Raw genomic sequence first — 19,747 nt, 5'->3', positions numbered from 1 at the left:
GGTTACCGCACCTTCCTAGGTGGGGAACGAGGGGGTCTGCGGACATAATAGCGACACTGTCACATGCATGAGCTGGAAGGCTCCCGTTTCGTCCATGCTTGGTCGGAGACGAACACCGCGAAAAAAAATAACCGGCGCACCACACGACGGGAAAGTGCCAGCCACTGCGGGCTCGCGTACCCTGGAGTAGGAGCCGAAAACCACTCTTACGACGAAATCGATTCCTCCAGTGCCCAGTACGGTCGGGGCGATGACTCCAGGCTTGGGGGACGGGGAACCTGATTCGTCCCTCGAACTCCTCTTGCACCGAGTACGCGGTCGGGCGGCGGAACCGATCTTGGAGGACGGGGTCCCCTGGTCGTGCCTCTGTTAGAGATCCGTCTCATGTCGGAAGCCCGGCAAGCGCGTAGGGCTGTTGGGGGCCCGCTTGAAGGCCGAGGGCCGCATATTCGGCTTAGAGCGAGTTCTCGCCCTCTAAGGAGGCCTGGAAAAGAGCTAGACTCGATCAGGATCATTGTGAAAAAACCCACGCTGTCCGCATTCCCATCCCAATTCCTATAACTCATTCGCTATTCCCATTCCCCTGCTACCTCCCAGGGGAGGCAAGTGGTCTCCCCGGGCCCGCCCTCTTGGCTGTGGTGTCACCAGTGTACCACTCCCCCCCCCCTTTTATTTTTCCATTTTCCACCTTAGGGCGAACGAAACAAATTTTCTCCCTTGAGACCAGTTCATTTATTTTACCATTTGAATTAAGCCTTATGCATAGCGGTGGAGGCAGGGGCATATTTTTCTTTCCTTTTGTTCGCTCCAGCATACTCTTTGTCGGAAATGCATGCAGCCCGTAGAGCAAACGCTGCAGTCCGTGCAGCAAACGTGGCAGGTCCGTGTCAATAACCCTCAATACCCTGCTAATAACGCTCTTATGTCATCTGTCAGTGCATGGCGTTATACTGTATGCAAGGCAACACTACGTCACGCCTCTCTTCGCGGCTGTGTCTTGTGCACGCAATAAAATTGCCGTGCGGCGGACTTAGGTCCGTTAGTTTTCTTGCTCTTTTTTAAGGAAATGTGGCCTGCGATTGCCGCGTTGTCAAGTGACCTGGCGTGATGATTTATCGTGCATGTACACAGGCCTGACAACTTTTCATTTTTTTACCTCAGAAAACTGCTTTGTAGGTGCCAAGTTTATGCTCCAGGATTTTCGGGCTAATTAAGGTAATTTATTTTGCGCCTTCAGATCTGTTTAAAAGAAGTAACGCCTTAGAAAATTTGTCGAAAACATCATTCATATGCCGCAGGAGTGCCTGCAGGTCTAGGCAATGGCGGCCGTTAGTTCCTTTCACAGCGAAAACTTTACTGGCCGCGAACTTGCGATTTCGCCTTGCCTGTGCTTTCTTATTTTTAATTGGTTAATTGGTTTTTAGGGAAAGGAAATCGCGCAGTATCTTTCTCATATATCGTTGGACACCTGAACCGCGCCGTAAGGAAAGGGATAAAGGATGAGTGAAAGAGGAAAGGAAGAAATAGGTGCCGTAGTGGAGGGCTCCGGAATAATTTCGACTCCGAGGAGGCACAACGCGCGCGTTGTGCCTCGCCACGGATATTTCTCTCTCTCTCGCTCCCTAGTCACTACTGCGCATGCGCCACTAGTAGCACCGAGCCACAGGTGTTCCGCCGCAGCGCCGCGCCTTTCCTCAAAATCCAACTTTTAATTTTCTCTTTCTTCTTTCCCTCCCTCCTTTATCCCTTCCTTTATGGCGCGGTTCGGGTGTCCACCGAGGTGTGAGAGACAGTTACTGTGCCATTTCCTTTCCTCAAATACCAAACAAATGAAGTGAACCGACAGCGTTCATAGAGTTCATTGGCGTTGACAACTTTGCAAAGGCCGTTCATTTTCACAAAAGAAAAGGCGCACAACCGGCTCCATGGTTCAGTGGAGACCTCAATCTCGCTTTCATGTACGTGGCGTTGGTGTCCAACTGCAAAAGCCTGCTTTGATTGCGTTCCACACACTGGATAGGCAGCGCGCCCTCCCTGCCATCCTGGGAGGTGGCATGCAGTTAATGGTTGATCGCGAGAGATTTATCACCAAATGAGAGCTGCGGCCTAGCTAATGCTGCAGTGCCGCAAGTCAGCCACAACGCTTTCACCGCTAATAAATTCAGGCCACATCTCTCACTCACCACCACCACATGTATGAAAGCACGAATGAGGCATCCGCATATACAGGGAGCCAGTTATGCGCCCTTCCTTTCCTCAAAGCCATCGCTGTCTAGAACATTGTCAAGGCCAACGAACACGGTGAACGCCGACATCTTTCGTTTTGTATATCCTGGATTAGCTGATTAATTTTTTTATTTCTTTATGAATATGATCGTTCAAGCTCACTTTTATCACATATTTGATGCTGCCGCTGTCCATTGTACTCAGCTTCTATGGCATCCGCCGTTTTTCTTTTCAGATAATTGCTGCAACTGCAATTGCCTACATTTTTGAGTTTGATACGAAGTACGGAGTACGTGTTATCGGATTCGTACCTACCGGGTAAGTGTTTTCCACTGTTATTGCAATTTACGTGCTTAGCATGACCGTTGGCTTCGCTCTTAGCAGTTGCACTCCTGCCATTTTCTTGGATGAGCATTTTAACTTAAGAATAATGCTAATATTTTTGCGTCAATTTTGCCATTAGTACAGCTGGACTAGTTGGGCCCATCGGCCGCTATGTGTCGGTTATGTGCATTCTGTTTGGTATAGTACAGTGCGTGAACAAATGTGCGATACTGATTTCTCTTCTGAACTTTGTCACATTTACATGGGTACTGATTAACTGGACACTTAAGTATGTTTGTAAGGTGGCTATAGCCACCGCTTCGAGTCAGAAGGGATGCCAGTGCAACATGTTTCGACCGAGAACATGCCGATGCTCTACACATGCGCCAGACGTAATGCAGATTTCTTCTCTTTCTGCATGCCCTTCTGGTTCTTACAGGTTCCCCACACCCACGGTGCCTCGCGCCGACCTCATAGCGAAGCTCGTCCTCAATGGTTTCGTCATCGCCATTGTGTCCTTCACCATAGCACTGTCCATGGCCAAACTCTTCGCCAAGAGGCACCACTACCAGATAGACCCTAACCAGGTCAGGCTTCGAGCACTTCCCGAAGCAGTTCTCTGTCGCTGGCTTGGACAGATACTGCACATAGTGCGAAAATATTACGACCGCTCGTTCCATCGCTACCTTTGTGAAAACTTGTAAGGAATACCGTAAAGCCATCTGGCGCACTATAGGACATATACTTTTATTTTTGCCTTACTGAATGTGCCATCCTTGTCCCTTATGTGGAACCCAACCACCTGCCGTCAATTTGCCTCACTGCATACTGCTTGCCGCGACAGTGGCGTGCTGTTGTTCTCTTCTGTTGTTTTTTCTTTATTTTTATTTTTTTTAATTCGAAGCACCAGTGTCCACAACTTGACACCTAAATCGTGCAGCAATTTAATGCGTGAAAATTACTCTAGTACAACCGTTCTATCTACAGCTATCGAGAAAAAACTTCTGAGCAGGCTGACAGATTACTAGAACTGTTCAGAGGACAGGATTCATTTGATTCTAGTGCAAAACGTCCGAAGCATTCGTATCCACAGCAGCTGAACATTACAATTAATCATTTGTAAAGTCGAACTTGCCTGAAATACGACGCAACTTATTGTAGTTACGCTAACGATCCATGTGCCAACTTGAGACCGACTGAGGCACTCCCAGCAGAAATTTCGTGGCCTGAGCAAAGTAAAATCATTGTTGCAGCGGCAATATGTATCCTTGCCATCCACATCAATTTTCTTCGTCGCCATTCTATGTCTGTTACCGCGTCGCCAGCATGCTGTAGCTGATGTACACTGGTAGAAAACCGCTTGCACTCCATGTTCTTTGGGCAGACAGGTTCTTTTGTCCGTAGTACACAAATTTTAGTACAAAGAAATAGTTATCTATTTGGCGGTAATCGCTAATGTTTGCGTCAGTGTGAACATGAAAATTAGTAACATGAAAATTAGTGCTCGATAATGATTGTGGCACCTTTTGTTGGCTCACGTGACCTTTGTTTTCCATCATGCATTGCCTCGGTCGAAGCTCCTCGGGGCTTTCCGTTGAACTGGTAGCGGGACACTTGCAGCACACATGAAATTCTGGAGCTTCGCAGTTGTGAAGACGTGTGTTCTTCTCACGGTGAAGAGATTTGCAGTTTCTGGAGGTACCGCAAGTGCCTCACTACACGGCTCTGGGCAACGAACGCTGTGGTCTCGAAACTTTCGAACAAGGCTGTGCACATCATTACGTTACACATGGCTTTTTGATCGTGATGACCAAAACGTACACTGCAGAGGGTACTCACTCAAACTCGTGCACGGGATTATATCAACCAGCCTGTTTGGCAGTGTATTGTGCATTATGTACTTTTAGACTAACAAATACGCACCGTGACAATCTGTTTTCTCTTCATTAAAGGTCTGGCTGAAGGCAGAATACGCATGCTAGGGGATAGTTGCCATCATTATTGACCGACAATTATTATTACTGACTGCATTGTGCTTCGATTTTTTTTCAATACGTGATTTCTTCCTCTCACCGCAGGAGCTGAATGCATTGGGCGCAGCAAATGTGGTCACATCGTTCCTGGGCTGCTACCCTTGCGCCGTGTCCTTGTCGAGGAGCTCCGTTCAAGAGAAAGCCGGCGGTCAGACACAGGTCAGTGCTGCGGCTGGTGCTGGTGTCCTGCAGGTTTTCGAGGTCAACATTCGTAAAAATTGAAAGGTACAAATTATTCGTCACAATATCGATGGGTGGAGACGTAACAGATCGATTTGCAGCACCCCTAACTGGACCTTCCATCTCCATACTGTTTGTATCACGTGAACACGATGACACGTTCTCGAGAATGCCCACGCACCCAGATGACATCTCAGTCAGCAAGTTTCTGGTCAGTGCTTATACTACAGCTACTCAAATCTTTGAGAAACTTCCGCACACGTGTATTGCAGTAGAATGGTATCAAAAAGTCTGCAGAGACACTTAGGACTGCTTACGTGTGGGAAGGCGTAAGCCCACACGCCCACCTCAACACAGTCGCCGCGCGCGGCGCCGTGATGGCAAAGGGAATAGCGTTGCCACACAGCCCGCAACGTCCTAGCTCTACATGGCTGTTCGAAGCCACGGACCCTCTGCACCCCTTCTGCTCCGCGCGCTGCGGTTTGATGTAACCCGATGCCACGCAGCTTGCTATTCAACCTCTTCAGCCGTCGCTGCGACGCCACGCTGACATCGTGTACGCAGTCGCTGCTCAACCGCGGCCCCTCCCTCACCAGCTGTCGCATCAGGTTGCATTCGGATGAGCTTACCGTCTTCATGAGGACGCCATCTTGGGTACCATCAAGTGTTACCACACGCACACACATACGGGTTTTCGCTCAATGGGGCAAGTAAGGCTTTCGCCTTACTTTCGCCTTACTAATTTCGTTTGTTCTACATGAGCAGATTCTTTTTAAATGAAGTCAGAATGCACATTGCACCAATATTTTCAAAGCAAACGTTACTGACATTATGGCGTTGCAGACCGCAGCGCTGGTTTGAGCATCCGCGTCGTACAACGAATGTTCGGGGTTCGACCCCGGTGCCACCGGGTATCGTCGGGTTTCCAGGAGGCACAAGCTTTTATGTGGCATAGTACTTGATTTCCGATGTGGAACGCTGAGAGAAATAGGTTTTTGGCGCCGTATTCAGTAGGCCAAAAATGTGTCATTCACGGTACACTTTGGCGAAGCTTTCTTTGCACCATTGAAATTAAATTATTCGCATGCGGCGGTAGGTACGGGGTTCTAGCCCCAGTGCCGCTGGGTACACACCTGTGTTACAATGGGTAAAAGCTTTCCCCTGGCCTGGTGGTCGGCTTCTTTGGGGTGAAATACTTGGGACATGGGTCTATGACCCCACCTTCAGTGGACGAAAAAAACCTTGCTCCATGCCACTCTTAAAACACAGATGCCCTTGCATGGTAAAGCTTCATCGTCACCATCCTTAAAATCAAATTACCATCAGCAGCACCAACATGTGCCAACGCCGTCCGTTGGGTTTACAACGGTTCTCGGTGCAAAAGCAAGCAGGCCATGCATCCCAGTGCATGCAACTATGGAGAAACTTTTTTTGTTAGTTCGAGGATGATTGTTTATATAGTTACGCTGTTTTCCTAATTTTGAAGTGTCCATGGTTCTTTGTTCTCTCAGGTATCAGCGCTGATAGCATCGGGTATCCTGATCGTGGTCATGGTTGCGGCTGGCCCGCTCTTCAGGACATTGCCGAAGGTAAGCTTTCAAGCACACGTTATTGCGAAAAATCTCTGCAATGAAACGCCTGCGGCGTATCGTGATCAAAACTGTCACGTGTGAGAAACCAGTTGGGATTTGCGAAATACTGATGCGAAGAACCGCGCCAAGTATTACCTGGCTTTGGAAACATATTTTGTACGTTGGCCACATATCTGCTAATTTTACTGTGTAAGCTAGCCCGCATAAGTAGCATACTCTCTACACGTAGAACAGCATATCCTCTTCATAGAAGCTGCAGCACAGTTTTTTTGTCGTGCATTACATAACATGATCACTAATATGACACTACCTAACCGACACAACCTGGGATGTCTAGTGTACTTTTGCAGTGGTGGTTCCCCACTTGTACACTACCAGCTTTAGTTTGGTATGCAGGAAAGCAATTATTTGTTATTGAAAACTGTATGCTCTATTGGTCGTCTTTCACTAGAACTCGCGCCTCCTCTAACAACGCTCATGTTGTTCCCTTTCAAGCAAAGAATACTTTTTAGCTCCCGGCCGTTTTCGGCAGACAAAACAGCGTCAGGAAACCGCGCTGAACCTGAAGCAGAACATTCTGAAATTTTCCGCCCGAATGATTTCAAGCAGAAAAAAATGCTGTTGCTGCATACAATATCCCCGCGCTCGATTCGAACCCACATGGATTCGAGCGCCTGAGCAAACAGAGCATCTTAGTTTCTTAATGCTTTAGACCACTCGGTCATCGCCGCAGCCTCTCGCGCAAAGATTTCTAACCGGCAGCCTCTAGTGCTGCATGTTTGGAATCGTCGTTCGTAATCCCTTCTTCCTGAACTTGAAAATACTCTGCGCCAGTAGCGCTGCCACCCTCCAATGGAGTTCGATGAGCAGAGAGATAGAACGAAAAGCTCGCCTTTGCCGCCGAGGGCATTTTTATGCAGTTGCGCACGGGGGCGCTACGTACAATACATTTACTCTCGTGGTCAAGCATCCTGTAAACCTTTGCTGGTGACTGTATGCAGCCGACGAACGTAACGTCGGGAACGCGCTTCTCGCATCGTGCCCTGATCCAACTTGTTCTGCCGCCGTTTAATTTGTCTTTTTTTTGCGCATGGAACTCTTTTAATGGTAATACGATAGGTTGTGGCCTGTTTTCAACTTAGCCGTGGTAGTTTGTGTGTGGCTTTCTGCTGTGCTTCTCGTGGTCGCTGTGGGCTGTAAATATTTTCTCATTGTTTCTTTCCAGTGCATCTTATCTGCAGTCATCATAGTAGCCCTCAAAGGGATGTTGTTCCAAGTCAAGGATTGCGTAAACACATGGAAGGTCTCACGACTAGATGCAGTAAGCCAACTTTTGCCTTTTCAAATAATCTGCCTAACATTTACTTGTTTCTTTTGAAACTTGCTGATGCCCAGGCTCATTTACGACATATTAACTTCCAAAGATTAACTTTCAAAATGCTTTCGATCCTGGTCTGAAAGCAGCTTCTCGAGAAACATATTTCAGTGCCCTTAAAGGTTCTTGTAAAATTAACAGCGCAAAGCTGTTTCTATGTGAACCATAACCGCTGTAAATAATCCATAAAACATTTCTTAACAATAAATTGCGCTCATGGAGAAAATAAATAAGTCTATTTCATGTCTGTATTTTATGATGCCACTGTCACGAAATCCCGCACTATTATTCGTGCAAAAATATATATTGAAATAATGGAAGGAGAGCTGCACAAAGCGAACAAATTTTCCAGTGTCTTCCAAGAGGGCCAAAGCTCAGCAGTGGGCTTTTTTTTACCTTTCTTGCTTTGATTTGTGTATTTTAGCCCTGCGTTCATGTATTGCATTTTTGAGAGTCGTGTACGGAAAGTGCATTTCTGACCCCCAGCCATCCTTCCCCAAGTGGGGTCACGTGAAACAGTTCGCAGAGCAAGACATCTTTTTACACTCCTAGAGAGTACCTGCAGAAAAGACTGAAGTATATGTTAATGGAGGGAGAGAGAGAATAAACATTTGTTATCTAAAAAGAGACCGAACGGATTGTGGGTGGAGAATTTGAGTAAATTACGAAGTATTCATATTTTTTACGGAATTGTGAAAGATTTTCATCGCGCTCATTTGCGTGCGTGTGAAGGAATTGCAGTGCTAATGCTAATGGGGTGACTCTGCTTTTTCTGCACTCGTATGACTATATGAATCATGCTAGTTCCTTCCCCCAAAAACGTGTTTGTCTCTACTAGAATATGTCGTCTCTCCCATCAGCTTCACTCTGCTACTTAATTTGAGGATATGCACTTAATTGTATTACGAAAACGGTTGCAACTTGGTATTACACATCAGTTTCATTTGCGGTTTTTACTGATAATTAGCAAAAATGCTTCGCATGGCCGCGATCCTTTGCAATGCATGCACAATCTTCGAGAAATCCGCATCTAATTTGTCTTTCTTTTTTTTTCAAGCTTACCTGGATTATTACGTTCACGTCCGTCGTCATATTGGATATTGACATCGGTATTGCTGCTGGCATTGGCTTCTCGGTCGTGACCGTTATCTTACGAACGCTGGTGTAAGTGTCCCGCCACTTTGGGTGCACCCTTGTGCACCTATGACCACATTATTAGATGTTTTAGTTTGCAGAAGAGCATGGCCTAGTAGGCTACATTTTAGCCTGTGCTATTAACCGTGGTAACTGCTTGAAAGCTTCTTCCGTTCAGCTGTTAGTGTGCTTGCTTTCTGGCTTAATGTAATTTTGACATTGCCTTAAGTTACTCAGTTTTAAAATCGGACTCTAAACTCTATAAAGGAGTGTCCTAATTTTCTAAGCTGCCAGTGTGACACCTCAACAGTTCAGGCACTCCATGCCTCGAAAACTGTTGCACTAGAGCATAAAGTGATCCAGGAACTAATGGAGGAGACTGAACGCGTTTACTTTCATGTACACGCAGCATAAATTGCCTTCATTAGCACAGTGGGCAGGAAACGATTGTTTTGCCGAGTTTCGTGCAGTATGAACTTCAAAAGTTTTGATTTTAGCTCATCTACTTATTGCTGCTCTCATAGCCTTGTTTACTCATTCTCACACTGTTTGCGGTTTGCGCTGTTTGTTCCACTAAACAAGGTCGCTGGTTGCCGCATTTTGGTGAGAGGGCGAAACTAGGTGAAAGAATTGCTCTTTTTACCTATTTCAACTTTTATACAGTAAAATAAGGCATTCACTGTCATTGCCGACCTCTTTGTAATTTGTAGATGTGTAAAGTTTTTCCTCAGCAACGGGATTCTTGAAATGGAAGAGTATTTACGGTCAACTTCAGGCCTTTTGACTGCGTGACAGCTTTGTGCAAGCTGACCCAGATCTCGTAGGAGAGATCACCTAACAAGAGCACTCGTTCAGTGCCTTCTCTGCTGCAGAGGCCGCTTGTAGATAATGAAGCGGCTATGCTTTGTCTATGCTAGGCTTGCATTTGTTGTGGCCATTTGGCGCATCACCACTGTCGGCTGCCCATCTCACGTGACTCGCCTCCTTCTTCCCAGGCCTTATGTGTCTTTCCTGGGAGTCGTTCCTGACACCGACATCTACCTGGACGTCAAACGATATAAAAAGGTATGCAGTACTCCCCTGTTTAAGCCGCTTGAAAAAGGGGTGTTTAGCGCGCAGCCAAAAAATTTTTCGAATTTTTCAGTACTATTTGTTAAAGTAAAGTAAGGTGTGTTGCCAGATCACTGGTTCTCAGCTGTACTGCTGCACTCTAAACATAAAGTAGTAAAAAGGAAGTTGTCCTTTTTCTGATCGCATGTGGATAGGTCGCACGTGGATAGGTCGCACGTGGATAGGTCGCACGTGGATAGGTCGCACGTGGATAGGTCGCACGTGGATAGGTCGCACGTGGATAGGTCGCACGTGGATAGGTCGCACGTGGATAGGTCGCACGTGGATAGGTCGCACGTGGATAGGTCGCACGTGGATAGGTCGCACGTGGATAGGTCGCACGTGGATAGGTCGCACGTGGATAGGTCGCACGTGGATAGGTCGCACGTGGATAGGTCGCACGTGGATAGGTCGCACGTGGATAGGTCGCACGTGGATAGGTCGCACGTGGATAGGTCGCACGTGGATAGGTCGCACGTGGATAGGTCGCACGTGGATAGGTCGCACGTGGATAGGTCGCACGTGGATAGGTCGCACGTGGATAGGTCGCACGTGGATAGGTCGCACGTGGATAGGTCGCACGTGGATAGGTCGCACGTGGATAGGTCGCACGTGGATAGGTCGCACGTGGATAGGTCGCACGTGGATAGGTCGCACGTGGATAGGTCGCACGTGGATAGGTCGCACGTGGATAGGTCGCACGTGGATAGGTCGCACGTGGATAGGTCGCACGTGGATAGGTCGCACGTGGATAGGTCGCACGTGGATAGGTCGCACGTGGATAGGTCGCACGTGGATAGGTCGCACGTGGATAGGTCGCACGTGGATAGGTCGCACGTGGATAGGTCGCACGTGGATAGGTCGCACGTGGATAGGTCGCACGTGGATAGGTCGCACGTGGATAGGTCGCACGTGGATAGGTCGCACGTGGATAGGTCGCACGTGGATAGGTCGCACGTGGATAGGTCGCACGTGGATAGGTCGCACGTGGATAGGTCGCACGTGGATAGGTCGCACGTGGATAGGTCGCACGTGGATAGGTCGCACGTGGATAGGTCGCACGTGGATAGGTCGCACGTGGATAGGTCGCACGTGGATAGGTCGCACGTGGATAGGTCGCACGTGGATAGGTCGCACGTGGATAGGTCGCACGTGGATAGGTCGCACGTGGATAGGTCGCACGTGGATAGGTCGCACGTGGATAGGTCGCACGTGGATAGGTCGCACGTGGATAGGTCGCACGTGGATAGGTCGCACGTGGATAGGTCGCACGTGGATAGGTCGCACGTGGATAGGTCGCACGTGGATAGGTCGCACGTGGATAGGTCGCACGTGGATAGGTCGCACGTGGATAGGTCGCACGTGGATAGGTCGCACGTGGATAGGTCGCACGTGGATAGGTCGCACGTGGATAGGTCGCACGTGGATAGGTCGCACGTGGATAGGTCGCACGTGGATAGGTCGCACGTGGATAGGTCGCACGTGGATAGGTCGCACGTGGATAGGTCGCACGTGGATAGGTCGCACGTGGATAGGTCGCACGTGGATAGGTCGCACGTGGATAGGTCGCACGTGGATAGGTCGCACGTGGATAGGTCGCACGTGGATAGGTCGCACGTGGATAGGTCGCACGTGGATAGGTCGCACGTGGATAGGTCGCACGTGGATAGGTCGCACGTGGATAGGTCGCACGTGGATAGGTCGCACGTGGCTTGGTCGCACGTGGCTTGGTCGCACGTGGCTTGGTCGCACGTGGCTTGGTCGCACGTGGCTTGGTCGCACGTGGCTTGGTCGCACGTGGCTTGGTCGCACGTGGCTTGGTCGCACGTGGCTTGGTCGCACGTGGCTTGGTCGCACGTGGCTTGGTCGCACGTGGCTTGGTCGCACATGTGTTGGTCACACATGGCTATCTTTTTTCAGCAGTGAGGAGCATTTTTGTGCTTGCTAAGTGTTTTTTTTTAATCTCCTCAGGCTCAGGAAATCCCGCGCGTCAAGATCTTCCACTTCAGCTCGGCGCTATACTTCGCCAACAGAGACGTATTCAAGAACAGCCTCATGGAGGCCATCATCGGCAACAGCGAGTGGGTATACAAGTTCTAACGCAATATTTAGCGCATGTGGCAGCTTACACTTGTTTTCTGAAGTCCGACTCCGGATGAAGTTATCCACCAATGCTTAAAAATAAGATAAAAAAATCGTGGTAGGTGCAGATTGTATGCACAACTCTGAGCTTGCTGTTTGAAATGCACATTTTTTTTCGTGAGAGACGGGGAACAGCAGTGCCACTTGGCGGTGATGTTTCCTCATCCTTTCCTTAAAAAGGGATCACTGTGTGATCACTTAAATTCATCAGAGCGTCAGTTTCCGGGCTTGCTTTCTCATGTTGATATGCACATTTTAATTATGTCGGAATTCATGGTGACGCTGAAAACTTTATCTCTCTGTGCGAGATAATCTGTTTGTCTGCAGAGTTCATTTAAATGTGCATGTCTTCATGCAAAACGTTTTTCATGCGTGTATACAATTTATCCCTGTCCCGCAAAAGCCTTCACGATGAGGCTAGCAGTATGTTGTAAATAAATAATGAATAAAATCATAGCTCAGGCAGCATAAAGGACCTCCAGAAAGGTGCAGAGCTGGTGAGCTTTCATGGAAATATGTAAACATTTCAGCCTTAAGATATCAAAAATATTGCGTTTGTAACTGTAGGGACGGGCTTAGGGTGTGGTTGACACCTGTGATTCTGGCGATATCCGCTAGTCAGGCTGCATGAAGGTTTATGCAGATGAGTGCATGGGTGTATGTTCCCTCAAACGCGTGTTTCTCACCCCACCTCGTCTGTGCATCGCAGTGAAACACGCAGTCTTCTCGAAGACCAAGGGAAATACAACGCGGCCGATGAAGGCTCCATCGGGGCTGTCATCCTGGATTGCTCAGCATGCGTCTACATCGACTCTTCAGGCATCGAAACACTGAAAGAGGTGAGCGCCGTTTGAATGCCTTTATCCACAGTATGGCCGCAAGAGCACAAATACCAGTTTCATTTGCAGTGAGATGCAAGTGAGGGTTGATTTCTGCTTAGTTGTATGACTGAGCTACTGCCGCTGTGACCTTCAGTGTGTACTAATGTGGACTTCTTTTTTTTGCAGATTTTGAAAGAGCTGCGAGATTCACAAGTAGTCGTCTACTTTGCCTGTTGTTCTGGTGAGATTGAAATGTTCTATCTTTGCATCGGTGCATTTGACCATTATTGTTTTATGGCTGCATGTCTGCCGCATTAACATTCATCGCTGGCCAAGTCTTGCCTATTTACCATTGCACTGGTGCTGTGCAGAGCTGTTGATTTTATCGTTATGTGCCGCCATCATCTTTGCTGAAGAGAACTCGGAGCCGAGTTATTCTATAGCATGCTCGTTGAGAGGTCTCGCTCAAAATGCTTCTTAGCATCGCTAGTTCCCTTATAATTACGCGTATTTTGTGCCAGTAGGAAGATCTCTCGCTGTAGGAAACAAGTGCTAGGATAAACAGGAATTAACGAGCGCGAGATCCGAAGGTTTAGTGTAGGATAATGTGCAGGGCAAATCGACCGCGGTGGCCGCGTTTCGGTGGAGGCGAAAGGCATAGGTGCCCGTATGCTGTGCGATGCCAGTGCACGTTAAGGGTCCCCGGGTGGTCTAAATTCTTCCGGAGCCCTCCCCTACGGTACCTCTTTCTCTTTTCTTTCACTCCCACCTGTGTCCCTTTCTTCACGCAGTGGTTGAGGGTCAACCAAGAAGTGAGACAGTTACTACGCCATTTCGTTTCCTCAAAAGCCATCAATGGGCAAACTGACGTTGCGACTTTTTAGAACAACAAAAGAGGGGATTGAAGTAAAAACCTTCGTTTGATAATCAAAAGAAAAAATGCTTTAGTTGTCGAGACTAGGACATGGTTCTTGATGACGATATGCTGCAGGCAGCAGGTTGACAATGTGGGCTATGCTCGCTTTTTCAACTCGGTAAGGAAGAAAGTGATTAAATATGTCCTAAAGGAGCGAAAAATTCTCCATCTCTAACTCCGACTGCAGACAAGCGAGGTACAGCTAGTTAGGACAGTGCAGTGACTATAATGTTGTAATAGTATTCAAATAGGTGAGAACGGGGAGTTGACATAGAAAAAAGAGAGAGTAGCAAAATAACTATGAAAAAGACAATACTAGAATGTGCGCTTTCTGGCATAGCGGCCGTCGTCAATGCCCCGGTACAGTAGGTGGGCCTGTGTACATGATTGATGTCCCGTTTCCTCCTCGCCCCTTGCAGTGCCTACCTACAAGGTTCTGCTGCGCTCGGACATACTGGAAATGTTCGCGACGCCCATCGTGTTCCCAACCATCCACGATGCGGTCCTCCATTTGCCACCCTCGTTGAGGTCACCCACACAGCAGTGACCGTCGCCAGTGCCAACAGCACCGGGTGAAGCCCAAGCCCGCCGTAAGAGACAGCCATCACCGTCCTGTGAATGCCGCCGACAGAGACGTCTACAGAGGGCGCTGAGACATGTGCCATAGGATGGATACCATGCAGTAGACGTAATACTGTCGACTAGGCCATAACCCTGCGAAATGTCAGCGCGGGCGAAGCAGTGAAGGAGTGCCTTTCATTCCGGAAGCTCTAGGCCCTTGGCGTCTTTGAGGTGTTGTTTGTTTAAGTGTGGAACTGTGTGCGTGTCAGCGCTGAATTCACCTACCAACATTGTTTTTAAGGTGGACTTTGGACTTGTACACCCGCCTTGTTCTAGTTCCTTTTTCTTTTGGCGTTGCCTAGTTGGCAGTTTGACGCGGACCGCCTGCGAGCCAAAAGTCACCGTGCCGACGCAAGATGCGTCCTTGTGCCACGTTCAGTACCAGCTTGTGTAGCTAGCTAGTTGTAGTGCAACGTCATCGGGCACTGTCAGCGCACGACACAGCACAACCACAAAAGCAAGCCCCAAAGGCAATGTGCCCCTACTGATTGTTTTCTTCGCTGCCACAAGTTGCAGATCGTTTCTGACATTGCAAGGTCCCCTAGAATCGTTGCCGGACTTGGTTAGCTATCGCTGCGGTGGGGCGGCCCATGTGATGAATGCCCGTATGAGTGTCTTCCGGTCTGCTCTAGGCTTGCGTCAAGGACCAATCTAGGCATTTTGTGCGTAGTTTGGCGAGGACAGTTGGTTGGGTTTCTACAACTTGGACGCAAAAGGGGCAGGCATGTTGTCTGTCGACAGGTGCAAACCGATGCTCGCGCAGTTTGCGCGCTCCTTGTGGGCGGAGTCACTCACACATTAACGCGTGCCAAGTACAGGAAGGTGAAATGAATCAAACACCCGGAAATGCCACCGGTAGGAATCTTGTGGAACGATCCTGGCTCACGAACGTATATGCCAACACTGTGATGCTTCAAAATTGGGGCAGCTTTACTGTGCACTCATCCACAGATTGTGCTCTAGTGAATGTGATAAAGAGGGTCAGTGGGGTTGAGCAGGTTGAGCATAGTTGTGGAGGGAAGTTTCCAGGTATTAAGACACGGGTACGAGAAATTGAGCCTTGGACAAAAATTGGTGATGCTCTGCAAACTCAGTGATTAGGCCGAGCAGCAACCAAGATGAATTTAGACGTCACTGCAGTAGATGAGACAGTAGATGAGCTGCAGCACGTGCGCTTATAGCGCTGGAACGCTGCTGGGAGCATTGGCAGGAACATCCCTGCTGACGAGGTACTACTTACTTGTGCCGCGAACAACGTCACTGGGACAGAACACGTCGCGTTAATGCCACTTCCTATCATGCGTTCATGTCCGTGTGCATAAAACAAGTTGTTTTCCAGCTAGTTTACGCAGATCCTTGCACTGTACTTCGTGGTTACAGCAACGAATACAAAAAAACGCACGGTGTTTTATGAGAACGAGGTTGCCATAGGCTGGCACGTACCGTTCGTGAAAGGCGTAGATGTTTTTCGGCGGCCAAGAGTGATCTAGTTTTTAGTTTTTTTAAGTCAGCTACCATACATCACCAAAGAAGGTGACGCGAAAACCAGCGCTTTTGAGCGCGCGAGCGAGTACCGTTTTCGACAGATAGTGAGATGGAACTGTTCTTTGCCTGGTGCTTTTGTCTACATTTGCGTTCTCATACCTTGTTCAACGTGTGACTTCCAGTGTGCACCGGGACATTTGTGACCGTCTGTCGTGATTTATCGTCGCATTTTCCCCATTCCTCTGTTCGTTCTCTTTTTAATTACCTCAGCCCGGGAGCGTCGTTTTCCATTTTGTGGTATGTTCACGTAGTTTGTTTGCTCATTAGTATAAAATGTGAGAACAGTGCGGCTGTCACAATGCTTTGCGTACCGCACTTCATTTTTAGTGCACTGGGTGGGCTTAAAAAAGCTGTAAACTAGCTGTCGTCGTCGCATAAGGCGTCATCACAGCTTCGTTTGTAAGCAGCGCTAGGTTCACAAGCAAGGGTTCTGGTGATTGACGTTGCTCCTTTTCTGTACCACATTACCTGTGCATTTCTTTTTTCTTCCAATGCTGTGAACCTGTATCGCGCGTACAATGCCATATCCCAGATATTTCTTTGCCAAGCTGTTGTCTTCTATATTGTAGGGGAACGTTCCTCACGAGCTATAGTAACAAGCTTCCACTATCAACGTCAGCATGCACGTCTGTTTTATAAGCGAAGCTCCTCATTTAGGTGTTATCTTGCACACGTATCTTTAACCCATCCCCTTTGCTGCCTGAAGCCACGAAGTGCCACGTCGGTCAGACCGAACCGCCAGAGACGTGTTTCGTTAAAACGCTCTACTGGAGCTTGAAGGTGAGATGTAGGAGGCCCACATGAAATGTCGAGACCTATTTTTTACTTGTGTAAATATCCGCGTATTTTATGTGTTAATATTAGTATATAGGTTTATATTGCAATAATTTGTATACGCAAACTTATGTGCTATAAAGAACTGTTGTTTCTCTTACGCCACGTGTGCTTGTTTCAATTCACTGCTTGCGGCGGTTGTTGCGCAATTCGTTAGAGCTGAAACTTTTTACGAATAGCAGGTTGTTATGAGTTGTATGCTTCAAGAAATGCCGCTTACCGCGGCTAAAGTTTGGATTGTCGCCGCTCGGAACTTCGGCGCCACAAATGCCTGACGCCGGTGCTGTGTATGCCTGGATGTTTGCTGTGTACCCGTTCTCTCTTGCCTGAGTGCTCGTCTGAAAAAAGTAGCTCCGAATTACCTAATTTGTGCCCATTTGTTTGCGGTCGTCGGCCCCACCCCTTGCACAGTACTTTTTGAACACCGCAGCGATGCGCAATTCCTGATTCTTGCCCGAGTGTGGTGAAAGGGTAAGTTTTGCAGCACATCTTTACTGCAAGGGGTGCTTCTTCTGGAGTCTTGAGGCTTCGCTGACAAGAGGCTTCAAACGGACGACGCCGATGTTTTCTCAAAGTGGGGCTAGTTGGTTAAGCATACTGAATATCTTAACACGCTTGTCTTGTGTTCTTCAATCGTCTCTGTCCTGTGCGCAGTTTCCCAGTGGTAGCGCATTTAAGCCTTCATTTAGCATGTGCTGGCGATTTTCACGAACTGGAGATCTAGGGCGCCTAGGTAGATCTGATATGCAGGCGTTACTTTTCCCTGGCGCAGCCCAAACGCGTTTGTTTTAAAATTTCATTATAAAGTCGCGCTTTGTTGATTATGGCAGCCTCGTGTCGCTCAGTACCTCCTTCTTCGACGATGTAAAAGTACTAAACGAGAGATGAAGGAATCTGGCTTGACGTGTGAAAACTGCGAGAGTGAATGCGAAGCTGTGGACGCTTGACGTGCACTTCGGAGAGAATTTAAAATAAGTGACATCAAAGTTGTCTTGTACAACTCTTTAATGACAGTCAGAAGCACAATTTTTATTTTTGAATTTAGCACTACAGGTGAGCAAGATTAAGGGATTGTTTTTCGGCTTGCGCAGAAAACAAGCTGGAAACATTTGCCAGTCACTCTCGCTTGAGCTTTTACTCTTAAATCTACCCTTGTTTTGCGTTTTTTTTTCGTGGTCAAGAATTTGAACGCCCGCGTGCTGCTTTAGGCACGAGTGCATATTTCTATTTTCGCTTACACGTGGAAAGCGAAAACAATGCGGTCACCTTCCCCGCGCACTAATTTCTCGGAGCAACCACGCCTTGTACTCTTAGTTTATTCGTAAGCATTGTTTGGAAAGCACGTAATGAATAAGCCGCTATAGTGCAAAATTTTCGCCCGATTCTATTCGGTTCTTATACCACCCTGCAGTCTGAGTGCACGATTCCGGTGAGAGCGATGGCATAGAGCTGCAATGGAAGACAAAGAATCATAACGATATGAAATTTGACTTATATCGTTATATCGAACCACTGCCTCTCTGTGCAAAGCAAAGCACCATGCACGCACTCCGTAATAGGGCCGGTCACTGCAGGTATTAAAACCAGCAAAAAGTTTACGGGACGTGGGTATGCAGAAAAAAAAAATTTCTGCTCAGTCACGCAAGCCAATTGCATAAAATGTATCAAGATACTGGGGACCTACACGCTCCTTCCTCTGGTAACAACATCAGGCGACTGGGTAGCGAGGCGAAGCTACAATAAACGTTTTTCCAAGAAATAGCATCCCGCAAACTTTTGTTGTCGATAGTACACGCAGAACACTCCACACGCCTGAAGGGCGCCCGTTAATCCTGTGTGCTCAGTGACAAGTTATATACAGTGTACAAGCAAATCGCCTCTTCAGCAATGTAAGCTCGGTGCCTATAAAGAACTACGCACTCATGATGCTGCAAGCCCTCCGCTACACAGCGCGCAAACTTCCTGTCCCCATGCTCCCTTTGTATTGCTTGCACCACAAAGCTCAAGCAGTGACACTTGCGGGCTATTCTATCTACTCAGCATGCAAATATACTTATAACATGACTCCTACGATATATCTTTACAGCAAAACTGTGACAGTAACGCCTGAGTGTGCGGGCTATCCATTCATAGAAAAGAGCGAACGGCGTGGTTCTGCGCACCTATCCTTCTTGGATTAGTTCGCTGCAGCTCCGCAGCGTGGTGTTGATTCCGTGAAAATCGCCAATAGGCTTACTATACGGAAGCCAGGGTTGGGTTTAGGTCCGCCATATTGCTCCCCAAGCATCGAAGTTATGAGGGAAAGTCGCAAATCTTAATTGTAAGCAAAAGGCGCATAGTTGTTGCATAGTTAGAGCTGGGAATCGCTCAATCTGCTTGTTTTAGGCTGTCTAGCTGGATTCATTCTAAAAAAAAAGAACTGTTGAAGTGGGCGGCACAGCTTGTTATTAATGAGCCTGCTGCACAAAGGCCTTTCTCGACTTGTTCTCAAAATACGCGTTGATGGGCGGCGCCATTTTTGTAAACGGCTAAATATCAAGAGCTTTCTTTTATACAATTAGAGAAAACGTCATCAAATTTTGATATGTAAACTTTCAAGCAAACTTTTTGACTAGGACAGAATGAAAGAGCGTAAAGCACGAAAACAGTAGATGAACAAACGGATTTCCACCAGCAGTTGGGCGGTAAACAGTGTGGAGGTGTTGGCTTTTCTGCAATGCGTGGATGCTTCGGGACCATACGATCGTCTCTAGTCAATAGAGGCGCGAGCAGCACACAGAAAAAATTGGAGGATGCTTAAGCTTCGTCTTTAGGAGTGAGACGCGACAGCGTGTTGCAGCGTTGCCGAGAGGTGCACGTAACGCCATCGCCCGTTCGGCGCGACGCGTGGCCCG

General features: G+C 48.0%; 1 protein-coding gene across 18 annotated transcripts in view; it reads left to right on the top strand.

The window, feature by feature from the left end:
- LOC144099408 (prestin-like) overlaps positions 1-16,953 on the top strand; it is a 166,992-nt gene extending 150,039 nt beyond the window's left edge. For all 18 annotated transcript variants that reach the window (XM_077632689.1, XM_077632682.1, XM_077632693.1 and 15 more), the window contains 11 exons: positions 2,462-2,544; positions 2,990-3,137; positions 4,629-4,742; positions 6,275-6,352; positions 7,581-7,676; positions 8,788-8,894; positions 9,860-9,929; positions 11,946-12,055; positions 12,826-12,955; positions 13,124-13,178; positions 14,273-16,953. In XM_077632689.1, coding sequence (XP_077488815.1) covers positions 2,462-2,544; positions 2,990-3,137; positions 4,629-4,742; positions 6,275-6,352; positions 7,581-7,676; positions 8,788-8,894; positions 9,860-9,929; positions 11,946-12,055; positions 12,826-12,955; positions 13,124-13,178; positions 14,273-14,400 — 1,119 coding nt within the window. In that variant the 3' untranslated portion in view covers positions 14,401-16,953. The remainder of the gene's footprint in view (positions 1-2,461; positions 2,545-2,989; positions 3,138-4,628; positions 4,743-6,274; positions 6,353-7,580; positions 7,677-8,787; positions 8,895-9,859; positions 9,930-11,945; positions 12,056-12,825; positions 12,956-13,123; positions 13,179-14,272) is intronic.
- The last annotated feature ends 2,794 nt before the right edge of the window (positions 16,954-19,747 follow it).

Source organism: Amblyomma americanum, chromosome 7 (assembly GCF_052857255.1).
Source record: "Amblyomma americanum isolate KBUSLIRL-KWMA chromosome 7, ASM5285725v1, whole genome shotgun sequence".
NCBI classification, from domain to species: domain Eukaryota; kingdom Metazoa; phylum Arthropoda; class Arachnida; order Ixodida; family Ixodidae; genus Amblyomma; species Amblyomma americanum.
This window is presented reverse-complemented; position numbering and strand designations above follow the sequence as displayed.